Source organism: Pyxicephalus adspersus, chromosome 2, assembly GCF_032062135.1.
Source record: "Pyxicephalus adspersus chromosome 2, UCB_Pads_2.0, whole genome shotgun sequence".
NCBI lineage: Eukaryota > Metazoa > Chordata > Amphibia > Anura > Pyxicephalidae > Pyxicephalus > Pyxicephalus adspersus.
The window spans coordinates 122,610,804-122,624,314 of record NC_092859.1 but is presented as its reverse complement, the minus strand read 5'-3'; the positions used below and the strand labels follow the sequence as shown (position 1 = coordinate 122,624,314).

The window sequence follows — 13,511 nt, the reverse complement described above, 5'->3', positions numbered from 1 at the left end:
GCTATACAAAGTCCATAGTCATGTCACTAGCTGTCCTTCAAAGGGGCTCACAATCTAATGTCCAAACCATAGTCATATGTCATTAACACAGTCTAAGGTCAATTTGGGAGAAAGCCAATTAACCTAACTGCATGTTTTTGGACTGTGGGAGGAAACCCACTCAGACACAGGGAGAACCTGCAAACTCCATGCAGATAGTGTCCTGGCCAAGATCTGAACCTGGGACCCAGCGCTGCAAAGGCCAGAGTGCTGCAAAGGCCACAGGGCTAACCTATGAGCCACAGTTTCGACTTTTAGCTCTACGCCTTCCTCTTCCAAATTAAATGCTGTTGTACACAAGACTGCAGAAGGCTAGTATGAAAACAGACTTAAGAACTATTTAAAATAAGGATTTTTAAGATGGATATATAACTAAATTAAAGTAGGTTAAACTTAATATTTAATAAACTTGCTTTTTAATTTCATTTTTAATGCCTAAAAAATATTTTATTCATTAGAACGAAACAAAATAAAGCTGAACTGAAACGCTACTATAAGTTTAATGCTGAACCTTCAAAGACAGACCATTCACCATAGAGATTCTTCATCTGAAGAGTAGAAGTCATCATATGAAGTCAAATGAAAAATTATAGCAAATTAGACAAGTGTTCTAGTTTACTGATCTGAGCCCTGACACCACAATGCAGCAAAAAGAATATAGGGACACCTTGTATCAGGAAGCAATGAGCAGTAAGTATACTGACAAACAGGTAAAGTGCTCCACCTAGTGGCAGAATTCCTAAAAGGGCATGCTGCCAGGAGAACCTGGGAACACAGAAAAATGGTCCTAATTGAAGAAGGTAAAGGATGGGCTTTTATTATAACCATCCAAGTAATTTCACTAATTTATTAAAACACATCACTGGCTTCTTCTAGCTGCAAACTCTTTCATTTGTAACTTTCATTTAACTTCCCTGGCAGTATGAATACTAAGTATTTTTAAATGTAAAAGCAGTATTTTAAATTTCCCGCTTAGTCCCCACTACCAGCCCAACAGTCCTGCCCTCCAGCCACACACCCGCAAGCAGATGACCGGCAGTATCATGCTTTGGGGTTGTTTTTCTTTAGTGGTAACTGGAGCTTTATTCAGGGTGGAGAGAATTATGAGCAATTCCAAATATCAGTCACTCTTGGCTCAAAACTTTCAAACATCTGCTAGAAATCTGAAGGTGAAATTCACCTTTCAACACGACAATGGACCCAAGCATGCATCCAAACCAACAAAAGAATGTCTCCACCAGGGGAAAATAAAGTTTTGGAATATTACAGCCCAGACCTAAATTCAAAAGAAAACCTGTGGAGTGACCTAAAGAGGACTGTGCACAAGGGTTACCCTTGCAACCTGAAAGATTTAGAGCACAGATTGCAAGCTGATAGACTTCTACCCAACAAGACGTTCGAAGCTTGTTGAAGAACCTTTTGATTTATTTATAGCATTCAAAGTATTAGTAAAAGAGTGTGCACACCTTATGCAACCAGCCTATCATTCAGCTTTTTAAATTTTGTATTTTTATTTTTCCCCCCCACAGATTTGCTTGTTATTCATTTGAATTGTACAGGTTATAGGTCACAATAAAGATGGGAAAAACCCTGGCATTTTAACAAGGATGTGTTCACTTTTTATATCCAATGTAGATCTATATTTGCACGATTTAGAAAGACAAATACGTGATAAAAAAATATTTCTCTTTCTCCTACCCTAAAGTTGACTCTGTTTCGGACCCGCTGTGCCAATGCAGAATTTATCGCCTTGTCAAACTGAAGAAGTACTTGTAGTGCCAGCTGAGGGTTGATCTGCTGAGACTGAAAAAAAGAAACAAGAAAAGATCATGAAATGTCTTTTAATATTATAGGCTATTAGATCAGCAAACAAATAAAAATATACAGTAGATAACTCAGGCCTGCTGTTCACTACTTAAACCTAAACTCAAAATGTTTACTTTACATAAAAAGGTAAAGAAAATAAATAAATAAAACAGAAGTGCAATTTAAAAAAAAAAAAAAAAAGTAAGAAAGGCGCATCACCTCTTCCTTTCTTGATTACAGCGCCAACCAGACAGAACGGGAGCACAAAAGACTCTTGGGATACCTACGTCACACATCCCAAAAGGCTCTGTGCATGCCCTAGTTTTCAGCATGCCACAGAAGGAGCCCTTTCCAGTGTTCTCCCCAGAAATTTTTTTCAGCCGGGTGGTAGGAAGCTGTAACCGGGTGGTAAAAAAGGGGGTGTGGCAAAAAACGGCAAATTTAGTGCACCCAGTTGTTTATGCCATGGGTATCCAGTAACCTCTTATTGTTTCAGTGTTCTACGCAGCAATCCTCTGAACGGACGGCACAGAGCAACCTCACTGAGATCCGTGCATCCGAGGATGAGAGCTGCCGAGAGCTGGGCGGGGTATTCAAATCAGCCGGGCGGAGCAACCGGCTAAAAACCACTGGGGAGAACTATGCCTTTCATTAATGGAAGAAAAAATTGCTGATCTCACGCATTGGCAGTGAGATCAGCAATCTTTTTCCCATCTACGACACTTGATCTCGCCCCGGCGATCCCCCCGCACCGGGCCGCAGGCGGATACCAAGACGACGTGGGACCCAGATGAAGAAACCTCCTGACGGATAGACTGATCTGCGGGAATAAAGGTAAGTGTGTTTTTTTCCCTTCTTTTAAGACTGACAAGTCCACTATAACCAAAGTCTACAAATTTATACAAATTAAAAGACTGAATATTAGATCTAAGAGACATAACACTAATAAATTGCATTCAGTGAAGAGGACAGCGATACAGAAATCCTAGACCTATTGGCTTCAGAAGCAAGAATGACAATTTGGGGCTTTAATGTAGCATGAAAGTCTGACCCTTGTTTACCACCCAAGGAAAGCCCCAACTCTGCATACCCCGGAAGGATGAAATGGCTGGAGAAATCCATCATCTGTCATTTGACAGTAACCACCAGGTAACACATCAAAAGCATCACTATTTCATTAAAATCCCTGCATGGAGCAGCAAGACGGTGCATATTACAATTACGGAACTCCTTAATGTTGCTCGAAAGAAAAAAAAACTGGAATCAGTTAAAGCCTAAGTCCCTCTCATCATGAAAGGAATAAAAGGATCTTATTCTTCAATTGTGTGACTTAGATGACAAAGTTTTGATGGCAAGAAGTTACAGGACAAATTTAGACAAAAATGCAAGACAGATAGAACACACTTGAGATTGTAATAAACAAATGTAAATGAAAGAAGGGATATGGGAGGGAAAGACATGCAAGACCTGCAGATGTTCACAGAGAGAAATCATTTACATAGAACTATACGGCTACCTGCCAACTGACACAAGAAAGAACTCAGGGGATCCTCTGTAAAACAGTCAGGATTCCAGACCCATTCACACTATGTTTATCAATGAGTATTTAAAGAAATTATATGTATTGCTTTGTGCTGAGATATGGCAGAATCGTCTCAACACAACATAAAGAAAATAGTGCACACGCTGCAAAGCTGACAAAAGTGCATCAGGAAGGTGTGTTGGATGGCGTTAAAATTGTGCACCAATGTGTGTGCATTGCAGTAATATAAATATAAACCCATACACATCAGATGATCAGAAACATTTTAATAATCTGGGTAGGGCCTTTTTGTTGACCCTAAAAACAGCTTCAATTTGTTGTGATGTGTTTTCAAAATGGAAATGGATTCCTGGGTAGTGAGAGTTTTAGGTTGTCTAGCTACTGATTATATTAATAAACAGTATTTATATAGCTCCAACATATTACACAGCCCTGTACATTAAATAGGGGTTCAAATGACAGATACAGTCAATGACACAAGATAAGGAGAGGACCCTGCCCCAATGTATTTGTGCAGTCTGTTGTACAGCGTAGCTTAGAAAGGGGGAGGGAGAAGCAACACAACAAACATATCAGGTGTATTGAAGGGCAAAGTGAACTGATAGAAATTAGTTTTTCAGTCTGCTGGATCCACACACATTCTTAGCAGTTCTCTAACAGACAAGCAGGAAAAATGGCTGGTATATGAAAAGTCTAGCCTGCATGTGATCCATGAGGGCTGGAGATTGACGGATCCTAACTTAGATAAGCTCTGATCCAAGAGCTCCATATAAGCAGGTAAATGGTATGAAAGTCTTAGACAAAGAAGATGATGTCTCATCTAGGCAGCTGAAATGTGCCTTGGAATGTCCTCCTTGGGTTCCCACTGTCCAGATATTGATAACCTTCCCTGGTTCTAGCCAAAAGACAGGCCCAGTTCAACCTTCCTCCAAAATCCACCACTCCCTGAGACTGGGTTATAACAGAAGAAATAACCTTATCTTCTCCCACCTGCCCCTATTACCCTTCCTCACCAACATCCGCCTCTCTCTTTCCATCTAGGCTCATAAGGACTTGATCTGACTGAACACCCTACAAGCCCTGATAGGGGTGCATACCTTCACCTTCCTTCAGGATAAGTATTGCCTGCCTTCAGGAGCTCCTTTGCAACAAGAATTTAATTCACTCCATGGGAAAAATAAAATCACCATCCTACCCCAATGCCAGATCCCCATTTGAACAAATATGAGCAAAGGATCCTCACACACAATATTCTGTATCTTACTCTGCCATAATCCCACACTCCTCCTTATACCACCAGATGGGAGAGAGATTTGGGGCTGGAACTGGAGTGCTGATGAATGGCAAACAAATCTGGATGTCCACAAAGTCAATGTCAGTGAGCAAGATGTAAATTTCACACTGGTACATGGTCCCCATTAAACTTTCCAGATGTGAACATGACTGGATCCCTCTGTTCTTCCGTGGACATCTTTGGTTGTTTAGTTTAAAGTTTATTGTCTCCTGTCAGCATTAGTAACTGGCCCCATATCTAGGGATCCCACAGTAACACTCCATAAGTGTAGGCTGGACTGCCATACAAATGCCAGCTCCCATTGCACATTCTGACAGCTGCCAAACAGCCCATAGCCAGCGCACTGAATTCATCCTCCCTCTATTGTGAGGTGAAAAGGAGGATTTCCTGAAGCTTTTCACATCGCTTGAATGCAAGACACTATGCCTAAATTCCTCCTCCACATGGGAAAAACTTTCCCACCCATGTTTAATACCAACAGCCCGACTTTTGCAGTATTTCCAACCCAGTTTTTTGGTCTTCCTCGTCCTATACGGCTTGATCCTACTTTCTGCTCATTTCAAAGAGCACTCAAAACCCATTTTTGCAAACTTGCCTACCCATCTTCTTCTTGCGTGTTAATTCCGCCACCTCCTAGATTGTAAGCTCTTCAGGGCAGGGTCCTCTCCTCCTCCTGTGTCACTGTCTGTATCCTTCTGTCATTTGCAATCCTTATTTAATGTACTGCGCTGCATAATATGTTGGTGCTATATAAAAACTGTTTAATAACAGTAATATTTTGCTATTGTTCTGTCCAGTTGCAGTTATACTATATTTACTGTTCCTAGCTATATCTTATGGTTCTCTTTATTACTAATAAAAATATTTAAAAGAAATGTTAAACAACAGAAACTGAACCTCCAGTACATAGACACAGCATTTTACTGATAAACCTGAACCCTGAGAACTTTTGTGAGTCCAATTTAAAAAAAAAAAGTATTTGAGTAAACTGCTGCATTGGCAGATGTGACATTCATTCTCTGAAATACTTACGTGTGAAAGGCAATCATGTGATTCATAATGCACCTATAAACTGATGTGCAACCACACAACAGGGGTACATGAAGGTTTAAACATCGGCCAGATATGTAAAGATTCAAATACACCAAACCTGTGACAGAATATGTACTAAGCATATCTACTCCTTTTTAGGTGACTAGGGCTTTGCCACACTATGGTGGTGAATGTTTGTGTGTATTGTGCTAGAGCAGCCCAATCATTTGTTGCCCACAACTGTAATGCATAACAGCACACTGGGCTGCAGAATAGCAACACAGTGCATTAATGTTGTGCATTGCTGCATTCCCATATGGAAACACTCATGTTCATGCAACAAGCTAGGGTAAGTGTCTAAGGCAACCTTTCTTGGCCTTTTTAAAGTGTACCTAAAGTCAGTTTTGCTTTACATAAAAAGGTAGACAATCCTTCTATTTAAAGTAAAATTGTTTGTTTTTTTTTTTCAAATGCAACACCCCTTGGCTTTTTTTTAAAGGGTACAGCGCCACCGCCCTAATTCTCAATCGACTAGGCAATCAAGACTGAATGGGAATACCTACGTCACACATCCCGGGAGGCTCTTGACTGCTCATTTCATCAATAGGGGACAACATTGGCAATCTCACAGTGAGATCGGCAGGTTTTTCCCCAATCTACATCACTTGATCTCGTGCCTGCACAGTGTGAGATTGGGTGGTGTAGGAAGAAGAATGAAGGAGAAAATAGTGGCGCCTGGTGCTCACTCAGCATCTGGCTGAAGACTGATACCGGGATGATGCAGGACCTGATGGAAGAAACCTCCCGACGGACAGACTGACCTGCGAGATTGAAGGTGTGATTTTAATATTTTGGGTTTACTTCCGCATTAACATTCTATAATTACCATATTCACAGTATGTTAGCCTGGTGGTCAGTGGGAAGAATGTCAACAGATAGCTAAAAGGATCATTGGTGTCCATTAAATTGTCCTGAAAGGCACAAACTGCTCATTGCTCTATGAACCTCTAGCAACCTCTGGGTGAACCCTGGTTCAGGAACAACACTGATCTAATGCAGTGGTCTTCAACCTTTTCGGACCCACAGACCATTAAATTTACTGGCTCCGGACCGTGCATCACTCAAAGGAGAAGATAATTCCCCATAGTGACGCCATGATGCCAGAACATGCCCACTCTCCCATCGCAGGTCTGAGACTCAACCCGTCCACTTCCTTGAGCCTTTGATACATACGGGGGACATGGTCTGTGGCTCTGACCGATGCGCCCCCTATGGTCCTTCTCCTGACCTTGCCGGGGGGGGGGGGGGGGGGGGGGGGGGCACACCAGTTGGTGACTGCTGATCTAATGGATGTATTCAAAAAGAAATCAGTGTGAGACATTCACTAATTAGGAGCCTGGTGGGTTCGGGGGCGATGGTGGACTGCGTCTGTGTAGCATACAATGAATGGCAATTGCAGGTCTCAATATAAATACACAGAGCGTTGTATCCCTATAGTAGTACCAGGACAAGTATATAGGAAGTACCAGGACAAGGATCATCCTATAGCAGGTTCCCCAGGTGTTATGGTAATGGAGGCTGCAGATATGAAAGAATTTTAATGGCCCTATTATGCTGCAGGTGATAAAGGATTGTGGTGATGGGGTGCACACACACTGGCAGATCCCTTCCTACAATCTACAAGTAAACTAGATTGTAAGCTCTTCTGGGCAGGGTCCTCTCCTCCTGTGTCACTGTCATTTGCAACCCCTAATGTACAGCACTGCGTAATATGTTTGTGATATATAAATCCTGGTAATATTAATAATAGCACAGCTGCTGGTGGGATCCTCAGCCCACAATGCCGCCCCTCCCCCATCAGGCCCGGGTACATGGTCTCACCTGTATTAACTCATCCAGGCTCTCCTGCAGACTGTTGCCCAGGGTGGTATTCCTGTACAGCTGATAAGCCATGATGTCTGGCGGTCACACACGGCTGACCAGCCACTGCTCGCTCCCCAGCTGTCCCTGTACCGTCTGATACACAATTTGAGAGCAGACACCGTATTCCCCTCACCGTACACAACTACAACGAAACCGGAAGTTCTGATACTTCCCAGACACTACCAGGACCCGGAAGTGATGCCACCGGATAAACAGGAAGTGGGCGGAGTATGTAGGGAATAAGCCGTGAACCCGTAAATATTCAGCCTCAGTAAGGCGGGGGTAGTGGTGACAGGCTGGGTGTGTTGTTGGCATTGCGGGGTAATAAGAGGAGAGTAATATAAGGTTATAGATACTGGGTTACACGGGGCTGAGGGGTGGAAAAGGTACAGGAGATGCCTGGTCAGAGTTATAGGATTGCTGGAAACGAACTAAAAGTGTACAGGCGGATCTGTTTGGGCGATGATCACTCACTATTGTGTGTATGGTCGTGTAGTGATCATGGATTGTTCTGCAGGTACATGTCACTTCCTACATCGTTCAAATGATCGTATCTAGTGTTTGTACATTATTGGTAGATTATATTTGAAAAAATCATGATTAATCGTTGGTCTGTCATTATTCATCATTTGTTTTCCAATGACAATTAATGCAGATGTGGACGTAGCCTAAGCAGCAACAGGGACTTTTGTTTCCTTTGTGTAAACTATTCGGTACTTTTATTTGTGTAGATCTTATTCACATGGTTACCTAACTTAGAGGTTTCTAGAAGGGAGATGGAGCATGATGGTTACATGATGGTTACATGATGGTTACATGTACCCAAACATAGCTAGTTTGTTCTGTGGTCATTTGCATGTATAGTTTTATATTTGTGTTCTGTATTTTTGCCACAATCACTGGTCTTGCAGTATCATGTATCCTATTTATCACACTTTCATAGATTCAGCCCCCCCCTAACTATTGTCAAGAATGGAAGCAGTAGAAAGCAATGACCCTATGGGCTGTATTGGTATTTCTATTTATTTGCTTTCTGGCACCAGTGCTCTCAATAAAACAATCAGAGATCTTGCAATGTGTGTATATTTATTTCCAACTGGTCAATATTTTTGAGTTTATACCATTTTGTATAGTATAATTCCATAGTGAGAAAAATGTCTGAAAACTCAAGTTACCTGGCTTCAAAAGTGGCAACTCTTACGCTGCGTGAAACAAGGAATTTTTTTGTTAAAATAGCAGTAGAACTCCACCTGTTCTTTGCATACAGGTCTCCACAAAGATAGAGCACAGACATTATTAGGTATTAGAAGATGGTCGGGTGGTACAGAATTAGTTAATGAATTTACAGTTAAGCAGAAGTAAATCGATCTGGTTACATTTACCAGAGAAAGCACTTAGGATACCTTAATAACACAGACATTTCTCTGACAGAAAATGCTCACCATTTCTGTGATGTTTTTGGTGACGATGACATTACCTGCACATATCAGTCCTCTCTCATTCTCGGGATCCTGGCTGTCCTAAGATTTAGAGCCCGTCTTGCCTTGCATGGTGGTAATGCTTCTGTGAAAGGGAGAATTAAATGTGAAGGGGGCTAATGAAGTGACACAATGTAAGTGTAGAAATCTAAAAGTATGAAGTATTTACAAAAATGATGTGTATGACTTTAGTGATAAACCAAGGTGGTTAATAGAGTGGGGATCACTGTCACTGTGAAGATGAAGATGTCCTTTGTCAGAATGAGAATTGTGATTGTCATATGAAGATATTACCTTCTATCCCAGTACAGAACCTAATTCTATTCTACATCAAAGAAAAACAGCACCAAACACTGCTCCCATAGAACCAAAATTACACACACATAAAACCAGTGGGTGTGTTTATGGCTGTGAATCTAACATTCACTAAAACATTCCCTATTAGAGAATCAATTACTGCCACTGAAACAGATGGACCTGGAATAGTCTCTATAGACCCCTATATGTTCACCACAGAAAAAAAGCCACAATACTGATGATGCTAAATGAACAGAGTCATAAAAGCAATATAAATACCCAAATTTTCACTTGGAAGCCTTTTATGGGGAATACAAATTAGCTCTCACCACTATCATTATGTGGTACAATAGGCTCAGTTCATCAGCATAAAATGGAATGTGATAAATACACCACTTAATAGTTCATCCAAACGTGTTCAAAGGAAAGACCATCTAGGTTGGACCTAGTCGCAGTCCTTTTAAATAGAATGTGATCAATAAACTGATTCTGCAATAAAACACACCACAGCAAACGACCTGAATATACCACCAATACCCCAGCAGCTAGCGCAGGCTTCAGAGCTCGTCCAACTCTTACCAAAGCATACACAAACAAACCACACACAAGTGCCAATCCAGGATAAATGCAAAAAACTTTGCTTAGTCAATGTTGACACAAGATGTCACATATCCTTTATAACACATCCCAAGATGCAGACATTAATCTTCAAATGTGTTTCACCCCTCACACAGGGTTAGTAAAAGTTACTTTTATCTTGTAAAGTAAAGCAAACTAAGTAAAGTTACAAGTCCAGCTTACAACCCCCTGCTCTGTCATATATGAGTAGCCTATGTTCCAATCCCAGGCCTGACCACTAGGGGCATGGTGGGGTACTTTCACAGGATGGGAATTACCCTTGTCATATAGGTGTAGATTGTTCCATCACCAGACCTGACGCTAGGGACAAGATTCTGAGGGCTACATTCATTCCAGAGGTGTGGTGGGGGGTTGAAACCTATTATACAACCCTGTTTTAAGTATGCTTCCTCTGGAATCGTTCTTTGCAGCTTTATACATTGCACTGTAAAATATTCTCATTAGACTTGAAATTACTTGAGTAAATAGAAACAACGTCAAATCTTACATTTATGTACACCAATAAAATGGCAAAAACTATTATTTTAAAAAAAATCTTTTGGGCTTCAAAATACTTAGTGACTATCAAGAGGATCAATGGGCTTTAATTCTACAACTAAAAAAAAAGTGCTACCATTAGGCAAAACTGTTTTACATGGCTGGATAGCTGCAGTATATGCCAATTTCAATTGAAGGTATATCTACTAAATCTAATTATTATTAAACTGTATTTATAAAGAACCAACATATTACAAAGAGCAGTACAAAAAAAAGGGGTTGTAAATGATAGATACAAACAACGAAACAGGAGGAGAGGACCTCCCGAAAGAACTTACAATCTAAAAGGTAGTATATAGAACCCACAGGTATTTGCATGCTTGTATTCACATGCAAATTAGATATTGTTGCACATTCAGCCTAATATACCTTAAATTATGTCTACTTTTGAGTTGCCAAGTCTTTAAGCAGCTGGATTATTGGGTACACAATACAAACATAATAAATGAAGGTATTATCATTTAAAGGATTTTTCTTCTGAAAAAACACCTGGGACAATGATATCTGTGCCTTAAGGGATATTGGTGTTCCCAAATGATTCGGATTGATCACAGAGCAGGCACACACAGAAGTGCTTCATCTCCTAGTGGAGCCTAGTTGAAGAACTGGGAATCATTTCTGTGATCAACCTAGATCACCTAAAACCAACAATATTTCATGCCCAACATATTTAGTGTGTGGGAGCTGGAAGGAACCTGTAGCCAAGATTACACCAGTTGCTGGTTTGAAAGCCGTCTACAACAGATGGCAAAATATTTTAGCGGTTTTGTCACTTGATTCTTAAAATGTTTAGCAACATTCAAATTATGTGTGATCACCTTTATAACATGCACCCGAGGCAGGTCCCAAGGATTCACCAAAACTGGACAAGTGGAAACTGGAAAAAGTTGCCTGACCTGTTAAGGCTCAACTTCTGATGCAACTTTCAGCTAGGTCAGAATTTGGTGTCAACATCATGAAAACATGGTTCAGGCCCATGGTCTAAAGGTGTAGAGGACATTTTCTTGACACTTTGGGTCCCTTAGTACCAGCATTGCTTAAATGTCTCAATGCTCACAATAACACTCAATGTCACAAAGTTCAAATCATCTCAAATTGGTTACTCGAACATGATGAATTTATTGTACTCAACTAGCCTCCACAGTGACCAGACTTCAAAAGAGCACCTTGAGATGCAATGGGATAGGAGATGTTTTAGAGATGCACCAGGGAAGTTATGGTAATAATTAAACAGGTCCCATTTTTCATATCCAATCTGTAATTTGAAGAGTTTTTTTTTTTATACTCTTGCTTTCTTTAGCCAGGAAAAGTTTACAGCACACAATTGGTAACCTAGTAAAACATTAAAGTAACTCTCTATAATTCATTACACACTGCTCAAAAAATTAAGGGAACACTAAACTTACAAATCAGATCTCACTGAATGAAATATTCAAGTTGAACATTTGATATACCTTGTGTAATGGATTGAGAACAAAATTATGTATAAATGACTAATGGGAACCAAAAATCATTAACCCACTGAGGACTTCAAAACCATGGTGAATAAAATCAACGTAAAAAAATGAAAATCACTAAATAGTCGATTCTTTGTGAATGTGGCTCTGCAGTATTTTTGACCCCCCCAGCATGTAAGTACTCCCAATGTTTTCCTGATGAGATGCGCATCAGTGATTTCAAGTCTATGGCACTACCTGGCAGGGTTGCATGCATAGATACATATTGTTCCAGAGGGTCACTATCAGTGGCAGACCTGGCCAACATTGGACCTTGGGGCCCCTTGTGGCTGGGGAGTGTGCATGGCCCTCATGCAGCGGTACTCTTTGCACCTTCTATGCTTGCCACTTCTTTACTGGATTATTGTCTGGGGAGCGTGCAGGCCAGTCAATGGCATCAATGCTTTCATCCAGGAACTGCCTATACACTGTAGCCACATTGGACATTGTCCTGTACCTGAAGAATCCACTGCACCAGTATAAGGTCTGACAATGAGTCTGGGCTTATCATCCTAGTACCTAAAATCAGTCAGGGTACCATCACGTGGAGGTCTGAGAAGTCCTTAAAGGATATGCCCCCACAGGCCATCACTGACGCACTGCCAAACTGGTCATGCTGAATAATACAGTCAGCAGAATGATATTCACCACAGCATTGCCACCCCCACATTTGTCACATGCTTTGTGAAAATAGGATGCCAATGGCAAACCTGCCAATTTTGGCTGTTTCTGGCAATCGAGCTGCATGTCTTGGCTGTGAGCACTCACGTCACCCTAATGAGGGCAGAAACGAGGACAAAGTAGCCCACTGGAGATCATAATGCAGGGCTCAGGCAAGGTTCCTCCTTGCAGACAGACACCCGTCTTGCTCCCAAGTCCTTCCCTCTTATGACCCTGTCCAGTGTAAAGGTCTGTCTACTAGTAACACCATACTGAGAGACAAAGTAAACCTTCTTGCAAATACATTTATGGGTGTGCAATTCTGGAGGACTTGGACTACCTCTAGAGGCAGGGTAAGCTGCAGGTATCAATTAACTGCTGTACAATACCAGTACAGTATGCAAGACTGATGACAAAACAGATAAAAAAGAAAGGGTTTGTGGTAAATCCATTCCCACTTTTAGCTTGGTTTTCTGTTGCCCCTTTGGTCCACCAGTTGTTGTTTTCACTTGCACCAAAGCAGGTATAATTCATTCACAGTCATTTATATTTCCCATTTGGACAGATGGATATCCAAGAAGTTTTAAAGACTTGGTAATATACTGTGTTGATTGAGTGTTCCCTTCATTACTTGAGCAGTATGTGTATATATTGTATGGGACACAAAATGTACAAACAACTGGTTAATTCTTTTGCAGATAACCCCATTACATATAAAACCCTCTTCAAATCAGATTATGAAAAATAAGCCAACTTCATACAATTCA

At 41.0% G+C, this 13,511-nt stretch overlaps 1 protein-coding gene across 1 annotated transcript in view; it reads right to left on the bottom strand.

Annotated features, from left to right (window-relative positions):
- The window catches only part of GTF2A2 (general transcription factor IIA subunit 2), a 10,110-nt gene extending 2,281 nt beyond the window's left edge, over nt 1-7,829 (bottom strand). Inside the window, exons 1-2 of the mRNA XM_072402277.1 lie at nt 7,596-7,829; nt 1,738-1,842 (exon numbers count right to left, since the gene is read on the bottom strand). Of these exons, the coding sequence (XP_072258378.1) occupies nt 1,738-1,842; nt 7,596-7,667 (177 nt within the window). The 5' untranslated portion in view covers nt 7,668-7,829. The remainder of the gene's footprint in view (nt 1-1,737; nt 1,843-7,595) is intronic.
- Nucleotides 7,830-13,511: the final 5,682 nt, after the last annotated feature.